Source organism: Mustela lutreola, chromosome 10 (genome assembly GCF_030435805.1).
Source record: "Mustela lutreola isolate mMusLut2 chromosome 10, mMusLut2.pri, whole genome shotgun sequence".
Classification (NCBI taxonomy): domain Eukaryota; kingdom Metazoa; phylum Chordata; class Mammalia; order Carnivora; family Mustelidae; genus Mustela; species Mustela lutreola.
Window position 1 is genome coordinate 10,643,844 of NC_081299.1, and position 13,640 is coordinate 10,657,483.

At 45.4% G+C, this 13,640-nt stretch overlaps 1 protein-coding gene across 1 annotated transcript in view; it reads left to right on the top strand.

Moving 5' to 3' along the window:
* FHAD1 (forkhead associated phosphopeptide binding domain 1) overlaps window positions 1-13,640 on the top strand; it is a 129,830-nt gene that overhangs the window by 747 nt on the left and 115,443 nt on the right. Inside the window, exon 2 of the mRNA XM_059136013.1 lies at window positions 3,094-3,200. Within this exon, the coding sequence (XP_058991996.1) occupies window positions 3,108-3,200 (93 nt within the window). The 5' untranslated portion in view covers window positions 3,094-3,107. The remainder of the gene's footprint in view (window positions 1-3,093; window positions 3,201-13,640) is intronic.

Consider the following 13,640-nt stretch of genomic DNA (forward strand, 5'->3'; position numbering starts at 1 on the left):
ACCCAAACACCCCAGGTAGCATTTAGGGTTTCCAGAAAGGATATCCAGGGTAGACACTGAATGGGAAGATTCGTAGGCAGCTGGCTGCACAGATTTGCTTTGCCGGGTCATTTGCATTTTCATTCATGCAGCGAATGTTTACTGAGCATCTACTACATGTCAGACAAGGCTCCAGGTGCTGGAGATGGGGTGATGAACAAAGCTGTGAGGAACCGCCAAGGGTCTGAGCTGTTTTTTTTTTTTTTTTTTTTTTAAAGATTATTTATTTATTTATTTGACAGAGAGAATCACAGGCAGAGTGAAGGGGAAGTAGTCTCTCCACCGAGCAGAGAGCCCAATGCGGGGCTCGACCCCAGGACCCCAAGATCACAACCTGAGCCAAAGGCAGAGGCTTTAACCCACCGAGCCACCCAGGTGTCCCAAGGGTCTGAGCTTTTATCTTGCTTGCAAGCTAGGAAGTTAGCCTGGCCAGCTTACAGATCCTTGCAGAAGACACAGGACAAAATTCATCAATGCTTTTGCTCCATAATGGCAACCACACAAGGCAACCATGAGGAATTATCTCTTAATAGAAAAATACAGTTCTGGCTCTCCTGGAATATATATCTCAGTGAAAAGAAAACCAACAGCAAACACAACTAAATAAAGGAACCAGAAAATGTCAGAGATTGATAAGCACGAGGAAGGAAACACAGCAAGTGGCATATGCCAATAGTGACTCAAGGGTGCCTTTAGCTAGGGGGAGTCGGGCGGTTGCCACACAGGGGGACATCTGAGCAGAGAGAAGTCATCAGCCTTGGGAACATCTTGGGGGAGAGCTAAAAATCAAGTATACACACGATCCAAGTTCTGGGGTTTTTTTTAGTGGCATTTCCTGTGCTTTTCCTGCAGAAGAGACATTTCTCCCAAGTTTGCATTCCACATTAATCAGGCTTGAATGTGTTGCTTGATAACATGGTCCTCTGCCATTGAAGTGAGTAACTGAAGTGATTTAACAGCAATAGAGCATGGTTCTTTGGGAAGAGGAAACGTCTCTCCCTTTCTGTGAATGACACTGAACTTAATAAAATGTATTTCACATTATAGGAAAACATACGTGTGAGGTATCCATAGCTCTCAGAGTTTACAAGTATAAAATACACTATCTGGCTTATTTTTATTTCTCTTACCCCCAGGTTGGGTCTTTTCTTCCTTTCAGAGGATGGAATGCAGGTGTCAAGGACTTTCTTACAAGTCCCAAGAGTCAAGAGACAGTGCAATGCACCCCTCCCCCGTCCCTCCCCCCGCCCCCCCCCCCCAGCCACCATCAGCCTACTCTGCCCCACCCAGCAGCAGTGAACATGTGGGAGGTTGAGCTGCGGGCCAGTTGTGTAGTAGTTTCATGCAAAGGCTCAGAGCTGTCTCCCTGACACTTGCTACTATGTGTCCTTAACCTCTCTGAGTCTCAGTTTGCCATCTGTAAAGTGGGACAGTACCAATACTTACCTCACAGGGTTGTTCCAAGGAGGAAAAGAAACGATGTGTATAAAATACCATAGTGCCTGGTACTGAGGAGGGATTCAGTCACTGATGATGAGGATGTGGATGAAAAGCAGAACCAGGATGCCTGGGTGGCTCAGTGGTTAAGCATCTGCCTTCAGCTCAGATCATGTTTCCAGGGTCCTGGGATCGAGCCCCACATTGGGCTCCCTGCTCAGTGGGAAGCCTGCGTCTGCCTCTCCCACTCCCCTTGCTTGTGTTCCCTCTCTTGCTGTGTCCTTCTCTCAAATAAATAAATAAAATCTTCAAAAAAAAAAGAAAAGAAAAGAAAAGCAGAATCAGACCCGAGACCCTCTATGACCACAACTAGATGAGCTTTGTTTTTATCCACTCCAACAGCTTCACATTTCAGTGACCTTTCTGTTGAAAGGAAAAGAGAGAGACTTCTGCTCTTGGACATGGTGTTGAGATGGAGGATGTTCTGCTGTGTAACTGGACAGATACCTCAAATCAGAAGTCAAGCATCATATGAATTATCAACACTTTGGAACCTACTGAAGTCCCTGAGATTTTTATATTTTAAAAAACCAGTATAGAACTTACTTTGGAATGCATCAAACTACAAAATGGATGGATGCGTGGGTAGATGGAGGGATGTGTGATATAGCAAACCGAACAAAATGTCAATTGTAGGATCTAGGTGGTGGGTATAAAGGAGTTCACCAACTACTTCTTTTGACTTTTCCTGTGTATCTGACATTGTCATAAAAAAAATTGGGGGGAAACAATGGGCAGAGTCCTGAACGTATGTCCCAGCTTGAGTCTTGATAGTTTGCCTTTCAAGGTTGCCCTTTTTCCCTTAATTATATGAAGAAATGGAGTGATTTACAAAGAAAGTGTCCTTTAAAGCCCATTCCCTCAATGATTGACTCAGCAGTTTCAGAAGCTCTGTAGAAGGCTTCGACTTCTTGGGTCCGAGTTTGATAAGCCCAAAATTCATAATAATTATTATAACAATAACAACAATAATAATAATAATGGGACAAATGTGTGGTCAGTGCATAGCGGCCACCACTCTAAATGCTTCATTTACGATTGTATTCCATCCTCACAGAACCATTTGGGGTGCAGAGTATCATTAACCCCATTTTACAGATGAGAAAACTGAGGCATAGAGAAAGAAGAAGTAACACACCCAAAGTTTCAGAGCTAGCTTGCGGTGGGTAAGGAGTATGGGACAGAATAGTTTCTGTGTCAGAGAACTAACCTTGTCCTGAACTTCATGGGAGGCAGACAGCAATTATCCATGGAATTCAGGGTCATCGTTGGGGTGTTTAAGCTACTGGCAGTTTGGGCTCTGACTTCTGTAAAAAATGTCTTCTTTGTGATGATCCGGACCAACCTCATCTTCGCTAGATGTCACTGTTCAAAAAGAGAGTCTTAAAAATCTGCAGAAATTGTGACCACATTGTAAAGTCCATCTATCCACTGCTGATTTCTCCTCTGCTGATTTCTCCTTTAAACGTGACGGTGCATTTCATCCGTTCTAAATGTGACACTGAACAATCAGAAGGTCGCATTTTCCTAACAACATTTTTTTCCGCAAACCTCTAGGGAAAGCAGAGAGTATGAAAGCCTACCTAAAGAGCGCAGAAGGCTTTTTTGTCCTGAATAAAAGTACTACTGTTGGAAGGCATGAAGACTCAGACCTTGTTTTAGAGGTAAGAACTGGTCCCGCCCAATCTCCCCATCTCACCCCCTCCACACCCCTGCTGTTCTGTGGACTTGAGTCTCTTTAAAAGCCCACCCTTTGGCTCACAGCCACATCTTCCCTCCACGTGAGACCTATAACCACCTGAGGAATGTACTGGGTCTCCCCAGCATGTGTAGTGAAAATGAGTATGAGATTAGGGGTGATGTACCCTCTGTCCTTTGCTGATCATGAGTACAGATGCCCTACCTGACATCCCCTCCCCCCAGCCAAATGGGGCCATGGAGCTGATGCTTTGCTTTGACCTTCACCAAGGGCCACCTGAAGTACTCAGCTTGAGCAATGGCCTCTCGCCCTTTCTAGAGGCATTTGGAAACTGTTGTGACTTGTATCACATTTTGAGAATGTTATATAAATGGTATTATACCACATGTGACCTTTTGAGGTTGATTTTTTTTTTTTTTTTCTCACTCAACATAATGTCCTTGAGATCCATTTAGGTTTTTGGCCTGTTTCTTTTTCGTTGTGGAGTAATATTTCCATGGTGTAGATGTAACATTGTTTGCTTAGCCATTCACATATTAAAGGACATTTTGATTGTTTCTAACCTGAGGTTCTAACAGATAAATCTACTTATGAACATTTGAGCTCAGGTTTTTGTGTAAATGCAAGTTTTTATTCCTCCGGGATAAATGTTCAGGAGTGTGATTGCTGGATCAGAGGGGAAGTGTATGATTTCTAAAGAAACATGCCAGCCTGTTGTCCAGGGTAGCTGTACCATTTGACATCCCCACCAGCAAATGTATGGGACACGGTTTCTCTACATCTTCACCAGCAACTGGTATTATCACTGGTTTTTTATTTTAGCTGTTCTGGTGTATCATGATGCCTCCCCATGGTTTTCATTTGCATTTCCCCAATAGCTAGTGATGTTGGATATCTTTTCATGGGCTTCTTGGCCGTGTGCACATCCTCTTTGGTAAAATGTCCCTTCATGTCTTTTGCCCGTTTTCTAATCACATTGTTTGGTTTTTCACTACAGAGTTTTGAGAATTTTTTAAAAAATATTTTAGATATGTGTCCCTTTTCACATACAGAGCTTGCAGATCATTCCTCCTGGCCAATTGTTTATCTTTTCATTCTCTTAACAGAATATTTCACAGGGCAGAAGTTTTAGATTTTGATTAGCTTCAGCTGATCATTTTTTTCTTTCGTGAATCATGCTTTTCATGTCCTGTCCAAGAATACATCGCCGAGTCTTGATCCAAGGGGTTTCTCATATGTTTTCTTCTAAAAGTTTTCTAGGTTTTGTGTTTAAATCCATGAACCATTTTGAGTTCATTTTTATATATGACATGAGATTTAGGTCAAGGTTCTTTTTTATTGCATGTGGATGTGTAGGTGTCCCAGCACCATTGATTGAAAAGACTGTCCTTTTTCCATTGATTGCTTTTGGAGCTTTGTCAAAAATATTTAGGCATACTTGTGTGGGAGCTATTTCTGAGTTTCCTGTATGTTTCATTGATCCATGTGTCTGTCCCCCTACCTATACAACACAGTCTTGATGGCAGTAGTTATGTAAGTCTTCACACAAATAGAGTGATTCCTTTCATTTTATCCTTCTTTAAAAATTTTTTTTCTTTTTACCTATTTTAGTTCTTTTGCTTTTCCACGTGAATTTTAGTATAAGCCTGTCTATATATACAAAATATCTTGTTGGAATTTTGACAGGAATTATATTTAAGCCAATATATCAGTATGAAAAGAACTGATATCTTTACTCTGTTGTTTTCCAATCCATGAACATGGTATGTCTCTCTTTCTGTTTAGGGGTGTCTTTGAATTCTTTCATAAATGTTCTGTAGTTTTAGCATACCAGCTCTGTGCACATTTTGTTAGATATACACTTAAGTATTCATCTTTTTTAATGATTGTAAATGGTATTATATTTTTAATATGGTGTCCACATATTCATTGACAGTATCTAGAAATACAGTTGAATTTTGTATGCTTTTGTGCTATCTTGCAACCATAACTAAACTTTCTAGGATTTATTTTTTGTTTTATTTTTAAGATTTTATTCATTCATTTGACAGAGAGAGAGAGAGAGCTTAGAGTACACAAACAAGGGGATCAGTGGAGGGAGAAGGAGGGAGAAGCAGGCCCTCCCCCAGCTGATGTGGGGCTCAGTACCAGGACCCTAGGATCATGATCTGAGCCAGAGGCAGGTGCTTAACTGACCTAGCCACCCAGGTGCCCCTAGAAAGCTTTTATAGGTTTATTAGGATTTTACACATAAACAATCATGCCATCTACAAATAAAAACTTGCATTTCTCCTTTCAGAAAAGGAGATCTTTTTTTCTTAAGATTTTATTCATTTATTTGACAGACAGAGATCACAAGTAGGCAGAAAGGCAGGCAGAGAGAGGAGGAAGTAGACTCCCTGCTGAGCAGAGAGCCCAACGCGGGGCTCGATCCCAGGACCCTGAGATCATGACCTGAGCCAAAGGCAGAGGCTTAACCCACAGAGCCACCCAGGTGCCCCAGAAAAGATCTTAATACCCTTAATTTCCTTTTTCTTGTTTTAATGCACTAGCCAGAACATCCAGTGCTCTGCAGTGATCAAAGCAATATAAACCTATATTAATTGCTTATTCCTAATTTTCTGAGTTTATCAGAAACTCTCAAATTCAAAAATAACCCAGTGGACCGGCCCTTGAGGTTCTTATCCATGATGTGGCCTCCCTACAAGGAAGGACACAGAAATATCTGTTCAGTGCACAAAGTGGGGGAAAAGAAAAAGAATTGCATATTCTTCTTTATCACAGCTAGGGACGGATTTTAGGTAGTCTTCTTTCATGGCTGGCCAAAGTAGAAACAGAGATCTGTGTTTCAAACTTAAGTATGGCGTTAGAAAATTGTAGGCTTCAGAGATGGACAGACCTGGGTTTGAATCTCATTAGGTCATGGGCTGGCTGTGTGACTCCATGCAAATTCCTTGTTTTCTCTGAGCTCGTTCCCTGTCTCTAAGCCACTGACCTCAGAGGTTGTTGTAAGGCTTAAGTGAGAAATGTACATAAAGTGTCTGGCACATGATTCTAAGTAAATGACACCATGATTGTTAACATGGGCTCATGAAATGGAGATTGAGAAGATTCCTTAAATGCACACAGGATTAAAATGGGGAGCCACTGACATTAACAAGCTGTATGGAAAAAAGGTACTGATGAGGACAATTTTTATATAGACGGAAATCGAGTTGCATTCACTGTATAAAAATAATTGACTGCCTACTGCTCCTCAGACTTGGTTTAAGAAGTAAGTCACCCCCGCCAGCCACAGTCACATTGATTTATGAAGCAATCGGCTGCATTTCCAGAAGCACAAGCTCACATTGGCTCCCTAGAGAACGGATGACACATGAATTGCCTAATGTTTTGTGAACAGACTTTTGATGGGCGCTTCTGTCTTCTCTTAGACAAATCCTCTTCCCAAAGCTTAAATGGATTTGGGAGTAGAGATTTGTTTAAAAAGGATTGCAGGGACGCAGGCCCATTTTGAAAAATTGAAACTTGTGGATGTGTCAACATTTTCTAGTTCTGTAAAATAAGACAAGGTGAAAATTGCTTCTCTGCTGACTTCCTTGGGCTTTTCTGATGAGAGGAATCACCCTTGATTAGCCACGAGGCACGCTGAGGACTAATTCAACAGCCAATTTATAGTTTATGTTATTTGTACCCCGGGAGGTCATTTCACTAAATAAAGTTCAGAAATACATATTAATAAAAAGTCATCTTCAAAGTTACCCAGAGGTTATGTCTAGCAAAGAAAAAGGATTGTTTCATTTACCTGAGTAAATCCTAAAGAAGAGACAGTCTTATTTCCGGAGATTCAGACTCACTGGCGAGACGGATGTATCGTGCTGATTGTTGATGTCATCAGATTTTGAGACCGTTTACTTTTTCCGATAATGGAAGGTCATCACATGCTTCTTTTAAAAAATTGGGAGAAAGCACAATATAAGGAAGAAAATAAAAGTCCCTCGTAATCATTGGGCTCAGGGAAAAAGTCCATATTGATTTTGCAGGGTTTTGCCCTGCAGACTTCTTTCTCTATCCTGTAAGGAATTTGCTTCTCTCTCGGCAAATGGAAGCCTGTTTTCACCAGGCTAGCTTTCTGTTTTTATCACTCATTCCTTCCACAAATATTTACCTGGAACCTCAGCACGGAGGCAAGCCTGGGGATAAAGTGATGGTAGAATAAGTCATGGTCCCTGTAGTCAGAAAGCTGCCAGGAGAGACACATTAAGTCAAAGAATCCCACAAAGACATGTATGGTTCTCTTCATGTTGGATCTCTAAAGGAAAGGAATATGGAGGATAAGGAAGATTTAATAAGACAAGGGGAAGGGGGAATGGTATGTGCAAAGGTCCTGGGGTGGAAGAGCATATTATGAGCCCAAGGGCCTGAGAGAAAAATGAATGTGTCCAGATGAGTGGGAAGGGAGAGAAATTAAAAGATGAGAAGGCCTCCTTCGGCCACCATATCTGAAGGGCATGGGAAGAAATTGAGGAATTTTGAGCAAGGGAGGAGACATGCATTTTGATTTTAAAATGACCATTCTGGCTGTCTTTTGTGGACTCGCAATCAGGACCTCTGTTCTGGGGCGCCTGGGTGGCTCAGTCAGATAAGCATCTGCCTTTAGCTGAGGTCACAATCTCAGCGTTCTGGGATCGAGCCCCGCGAGGGGCTCCCTGCTCAGTGGGGAGCCTGCTTCTCCCTCTCCTCCCCATTTGTGCCTGTTTTGCTCTCTCTGTCTCTCTCTCAAATAAGTACATTTAATTTTTTTTAAAGAAGAGCTCTGTTCAGAATCTCCCCCTCCCATTTTCCACAGCTTGAAAGCCCCAGCCTTGCTCATCTAAGACATAAATCTTGTGAATTTTAACTGGTCTGATCAGTTGTGGTTTGTGAACTGTAATTTGTAGAGTTAGATATGGCTGTTATTTAAACCCCACTGAGAAAGGGGCTCAGTTCTTCCAGAACGAAGAAATACTACAAGCCAATGATTGTAGAACTTTCCATCTGTATCAGAGTGCTCCTTAAACATGAGCCCCTAGACATTCTGACCCGGTGGGTTCTGGGTAGGGACCAGGAATCTTCACATTATATTCATTCCTCATGTGCAGGTGGGGACCAGGGTCCCATAGATGCTTCCAGGTCGATGCCTTGAGGACCCTTCCTCCCTCTTCTTGACCACCCGTGTTTCTTCCCTCCTGATGTTGTGGGAGCCCCTTTCGGGGAGTGGGGGGGCGGTGCATATATTTCAATACTCTGTTTTAAGGGAAAGAGAAGCGAGAGTTCCACAGTAGAGAGCTGACACCCTCGCCCCTCCCCAAGAACTCAACAGGGCCACACTGGAGAGATTTGGAAACCTCTCAAACCCTTCGAGGGTTTCCACATCCCCTCGAAGACTGAGCTACAGAACAGCCCAAGTCAGCACAGCGCCGTGGTGGGGAGGAGGGTAGTAGCAGGAAAAGAATGAGGGACAAAAATGACCTGCTTATCCGGGCTGGGCACACAACGCCCTTACCAGCTGGCTCCTTTCTGGCTAGAACAGTCCAGCACGTGGCAGTCGCTTCTCAGGTGGGATCTGAGGGTCGTGGAACAAGACTGGTCTAGCAGACACACCAACACCCATACAGCCAGATGACTCTTGTCCCTTTGCCTGGCACCTGCCGGTCCCAGGCTGTCCCTTAGAAAAGACCCATCAGAGCCCATGTCGTCTTCTTGTTTATCATTATTTATTTATTTATTTGTCATAGAGAGAGAAGTGAGAGCAAGCACAGGCAGAGTGGCAGGCAGAGGCGGAGGGAGAAGCAGGCTCCCTGCCAAGCAAGGAGCCCAATGTGGGACTCGATCCCAGGACGCTGGGATCATGACCTGAGCCGAAGGCAGTAGTTTAACCAACTGAGCCACCTAGGCATCCCTCTTGTTTATCATTATTAAACAAGACTGCCATGATTGTCCCGTTATTTTCATTATTTCACAGACGTGTGGGTACGTCAGCTGGGCCAAAGGGCACATACATCTGTCCCTCTGACAGGCGACTCTGGATTGCCCACCACAGGTTATCAGCACTGGACAGCGCTGCCCGGCGCGCCTTGTCCACCCACTGGATCTTCCCTTAAACCCAGCGCCCATGTCGTTTTCATTTGTTTCTCTCTTTAAAAAAAAAAAAAAAAAGAGGGGCGCCTGGGTGGCTCAGTGGGTTAAGCCGCTGCCTTCGGCTCAGGTCATGATCTCAGGGTCCTGGGATCGAGTCCCGCATCGGGCTCTCTGCTCAGCAGGGAGCCTGCTTCCTTCTCTCTCTCTCTCTCTCTCTGCCTACTTGTAATCTCTCTCTGTCAAATAAATAAATAAAATCTAAAAAAAAAAAAAAAAAAAAAAAAAGATTTTATTTATTTATTTATTTGACAGAGACAGCAAGAGAGGGAACACAAGCAGAGGGGGTGGGAGAGGGAGAAGCAGGCTTCCTGCTGAGCAGGGAGCCCCATTCGGGGCTCCATCCCAGGACCCTGGGATCATGACCTGAGCCAGAGGCAGACACCTAACCGACTGAGCCACCCAGGCGCCCCACATTAGTGTTTCTCTTATGAGTGAACCCCCGCATTTTGAGAGATGAGGTGACAGGAGGGACCTGGGCTAGATAAGGATTCTTACCCTGCTCAGTCTCTGTGGGGAAGGGCACAGAAAGACCCGGGCCTGGAGGCAGTAACAAGCAGTAACTGCCTGTCCATCTGCTGTTCTTATTCCCTACTCACCTGGATTGTGCTCCCACTGGCTCCTCCCTTTGCTCTGTTGCTCCGGGATTCACCTACCTGGTCTCCTGAGTCCCAGGGGAACTTTCCTCTCCCCTGTTGGAGAACTGGTAGCTGGAACTTGGAGCTGATCTCATTGGTCACTTCCTACCACAGCAATTTTTTAAAATTCTTTTTTAAGATTTTATTTATTTGTCTCAGAGAGAGAGAGTGCGCAAGCAGGGGGAGTGGCAGGCAGAGGGAGAAGCAGGCTCCCTGCTGAGCAGGGAGCCCAATGCGGGGCTCAATCCCAGGACCCCAGGATCAGGACCTGAGCCAAAGGCAGATGCTTAACCCACTGAGCCACCCCAGTGGCCCCCTCCTGCAGCAACTGATGAGTCTACCTTCCCTCCAACAGATGGAGAGCTTCCAATGGGGGGGGAGGGAATTTATAGAAAGTGGCTGATGCCATGTTGCTTGCTTTTTTTTTTTTTTTTTTAAGATGGTAAAATACACAGAACACATTTTCCATCTTAACCATTCTTCGGTGTACAGGTCAGTGGCATCATTCAATACCGTCACCTTGGGCAGCCATCGCCACCTCCATCCCCAGAGCCCTTCATCCTACAAAGCCCTGTACCCACCGTTTTCTGTCTCTATGAATTTGACTCCTCTAGGTCCTTCCTTTAAGTAGAATCATGCAGTGTTTGTCCTCTTACAACACTGACTTCACTTAGCATCACGTCCTCGAGGTTCGTACGTTGTTGCGATTTCCACTGTGTGTCTTCGGCACCTGTTACGTATCCACACGCCTGTCTGTGGACCCTGGGTGGTTTCCACCTTGTGGCTATTGTCAATAATGCCGTGAACCCAGGACTGCAAATATCTCTTCCAGCCCTTGCTTTCCGTTTCTTTACATGTGTACCCAAAAGTGGGCTCACCGGGTCATATGATAACTTGATCCTTAATTTTTTGAGGAACCGCCATACCATTGCTTTCCCCTGCTGTGCCATTTTACATTCCCACCAACAGGGCGCCAGGACTCCGCTGTCCTCACACCCCCCCCGACATTGGTTTTAACCCAGTTTTTTGACAGAAGTCATTCTAACAGAAAGTAAGGTAGAAGATCGTAATCTCTCCAATAGTACAATATTGCAAACAGCTAGAGCGTGCATTTCTCCATTGTTTACCGCACCTCACGTGGCTTCCTATATATTCTGTGAACTGTATGTGTGTTTACAAAAATACAGCCTCAGAAAAAGAAAAAAGAAAGAAAGAAAGAAGGAAAGAAAAAACTCCTATGGGGTAGGAACTGTTATTATCATTATTATCCTCATTTACAGATGTAGAGTTGGGGCTCAGAAAGGTTAAGGAACTTCCGCCAAACCACACAGCCGGTCAGGGGAGGTGGGGCTGAGTTTCAGATTCAGGCTGTCTGGCTCAGTGCTTCTAGAGAAGGAAAAGTCTCATTCCTTGGGTGCAAATTTAGCTGGGAGCATCTAAAATCTAAATATCGGGGGGGGGGGCTGGGTGGCTCAGTTGTTAAGCATCTGCCTTTGGCTCAGGTCATGATCCCAGGGTCCTGGGATCGAGCCCCACATCAGGCTCCCTGTTTGACAGGAAGCCTGCTTCTCCCTCTCGCACTCCCCCTACTTCGGTGCCCTCTCTCGCTCTGTTAAATAAATAAATAAAATCTTAAAAAAAAAATCTAAGTATCTGAAATTCCTTGTGAGTTCACTGGAATATTAAAATAGTTCACTGAGGGGCGCATGGGTGGCTCAGTGGGTTAAAGCCTCTTCCTTCGGTTCAGGACCTGTCTCAGGGTCCTGGGATGGAGCCCTGCATTGGGCTCTCTGCTCAGCAGGGAGCCCGCTTCCTCCTCTCTCTCTGCCTGCCTCTCTGCCTATTTGTGATCTCTGTCTGTCAAATTGTTGGGTCCCCCCAAAATTGGGTACCCCAATAATGGGTAAGTGATTAAAGGAGCGAGACTGATACAAAGAGAAGGGCAAGCAACGCTTTATTTCGCGCCAAGCATCAGGAATCAGACTGACCCTCAAACAGACCGGTCGGGGGACCCCTTACAGAGAGGACAACCCCTTCCTGCTTTCCAGACTAACTTTTATAGAGCAAAGGCCATGTGGTTGGGCCTGGCCACACACAGGCGGCCAATGAGATTGTAAAACACACAGGAAACTCCACAGTGATGCTAGGTGACCAATTGAATTATAATTTACCCTAGTAGACATTTGAACCAGCCTATCACCTAGTTCAGAATTGGCGCCCAAAAGGTGCCCAAAGGGCGGGGGCCCATACTCCTTGGTAGCTAGGAGACAGTATGCACCCCCACTGATTGAATACCTCCACCTGGCCTGACCCACCCTTGTACTTGGACTTTGTTACCTGGGACTTGTTTCCGGGATTTGTTTTTAAGTAAGTTCCCCTGGTGGGGGTGGGGGGGTCCATTTAAGTTTTACAACAAAATGGCAGTTCAACCAGGGTGGGGCCACTCTGGCTGAATAGGCCACAAAATAAATAAATAAAATCTTTAAAAAAGAAAAAATAGTTCACTGAGCTAGGGATATTCCGCAGCTGAAATCCAAAGTGGGGACAGTAGGTGAAACGTGCCGCGCATTTTCCTGCGATCATTCCCGCAAACTGGCTGGGGGCGGCGCCATCTAGTGGGGGGTTTGTGTGGGGAGGGAATGTTGACCCAGTGCTTTTTCCAGCCTAGAGGAGCACTGGGGCTGTAAGTTGAGGCCCCACCAGGATCCCGTCTGGGGGTGAGGGAGCACCTCAGAGAAGACCAAACTTGAGCTGCCCCTTTAAAAAAGAGAAGCCTGTGGATTTTCCAGGCAGAGCAAGCAGGAAAGGCCACCCCAGGTGTGTTGAAACAGCGCATGCCAAGGTCCAGAGATGTTTGGTGAATAACTTGACCCTGGAAGAAGAGGACAAAATGGCATGTTGGTGGCAATATGGAAAATGGAAGCCAGGCTAAGCATTGGAAGAGGAACCTCTGCCCCTCCCCCACTGCCCCACCCACCGTCCAGGAAAAGGATTTTTTTTTTTTTTTAAGATTTTATTTATTTATTTGACAGAGAGAGATTACAAGCAGGGAGAGAGAGGGGAGGAAGCAGGCTCCCCGCTGAGCAGAGAGCCCGACGCGGGCCCCGATCCCAGGACCCTGAGATCATGACCTGAGCCGAAGGCAGCGGCTCAACCCACTGAGCCACCCAGGCGCCCCAGGAAAAGGATTTTAAAGCTGGGGAGGAACTGACGGTCTTTGTTATTTGGGTGGGAGAGGGGCAGGCAGAGAGGCTCCAGAGCAGCAGAGCAGTCAAGGGCATGACCTTGACCCCAGGTGGCTGGTTCAGAGCCCGGCTCTGCCCTGGTGGCCTGTGGGGTCTCAGGCAAGTTGTGCAGCTGTCCCCTACCGCCATGTCTAAGTCAGTGCTGTGGGGACAGTTACAGTGACCACGTTATCAAACCGAATTACTGGGATGTGCTCAGACCAGTGCCCGGTGCTGTCCCTACCGCAGTGAACATTGGCTCTTGTATTTGTGTTCCACTTACAACACCACAAAGGGATGACGTCACTGTTCTCCATGTCGGAAGTCAGGGTGGACTAAGCTGATTTCTCTGCCCCAGGTCACCCA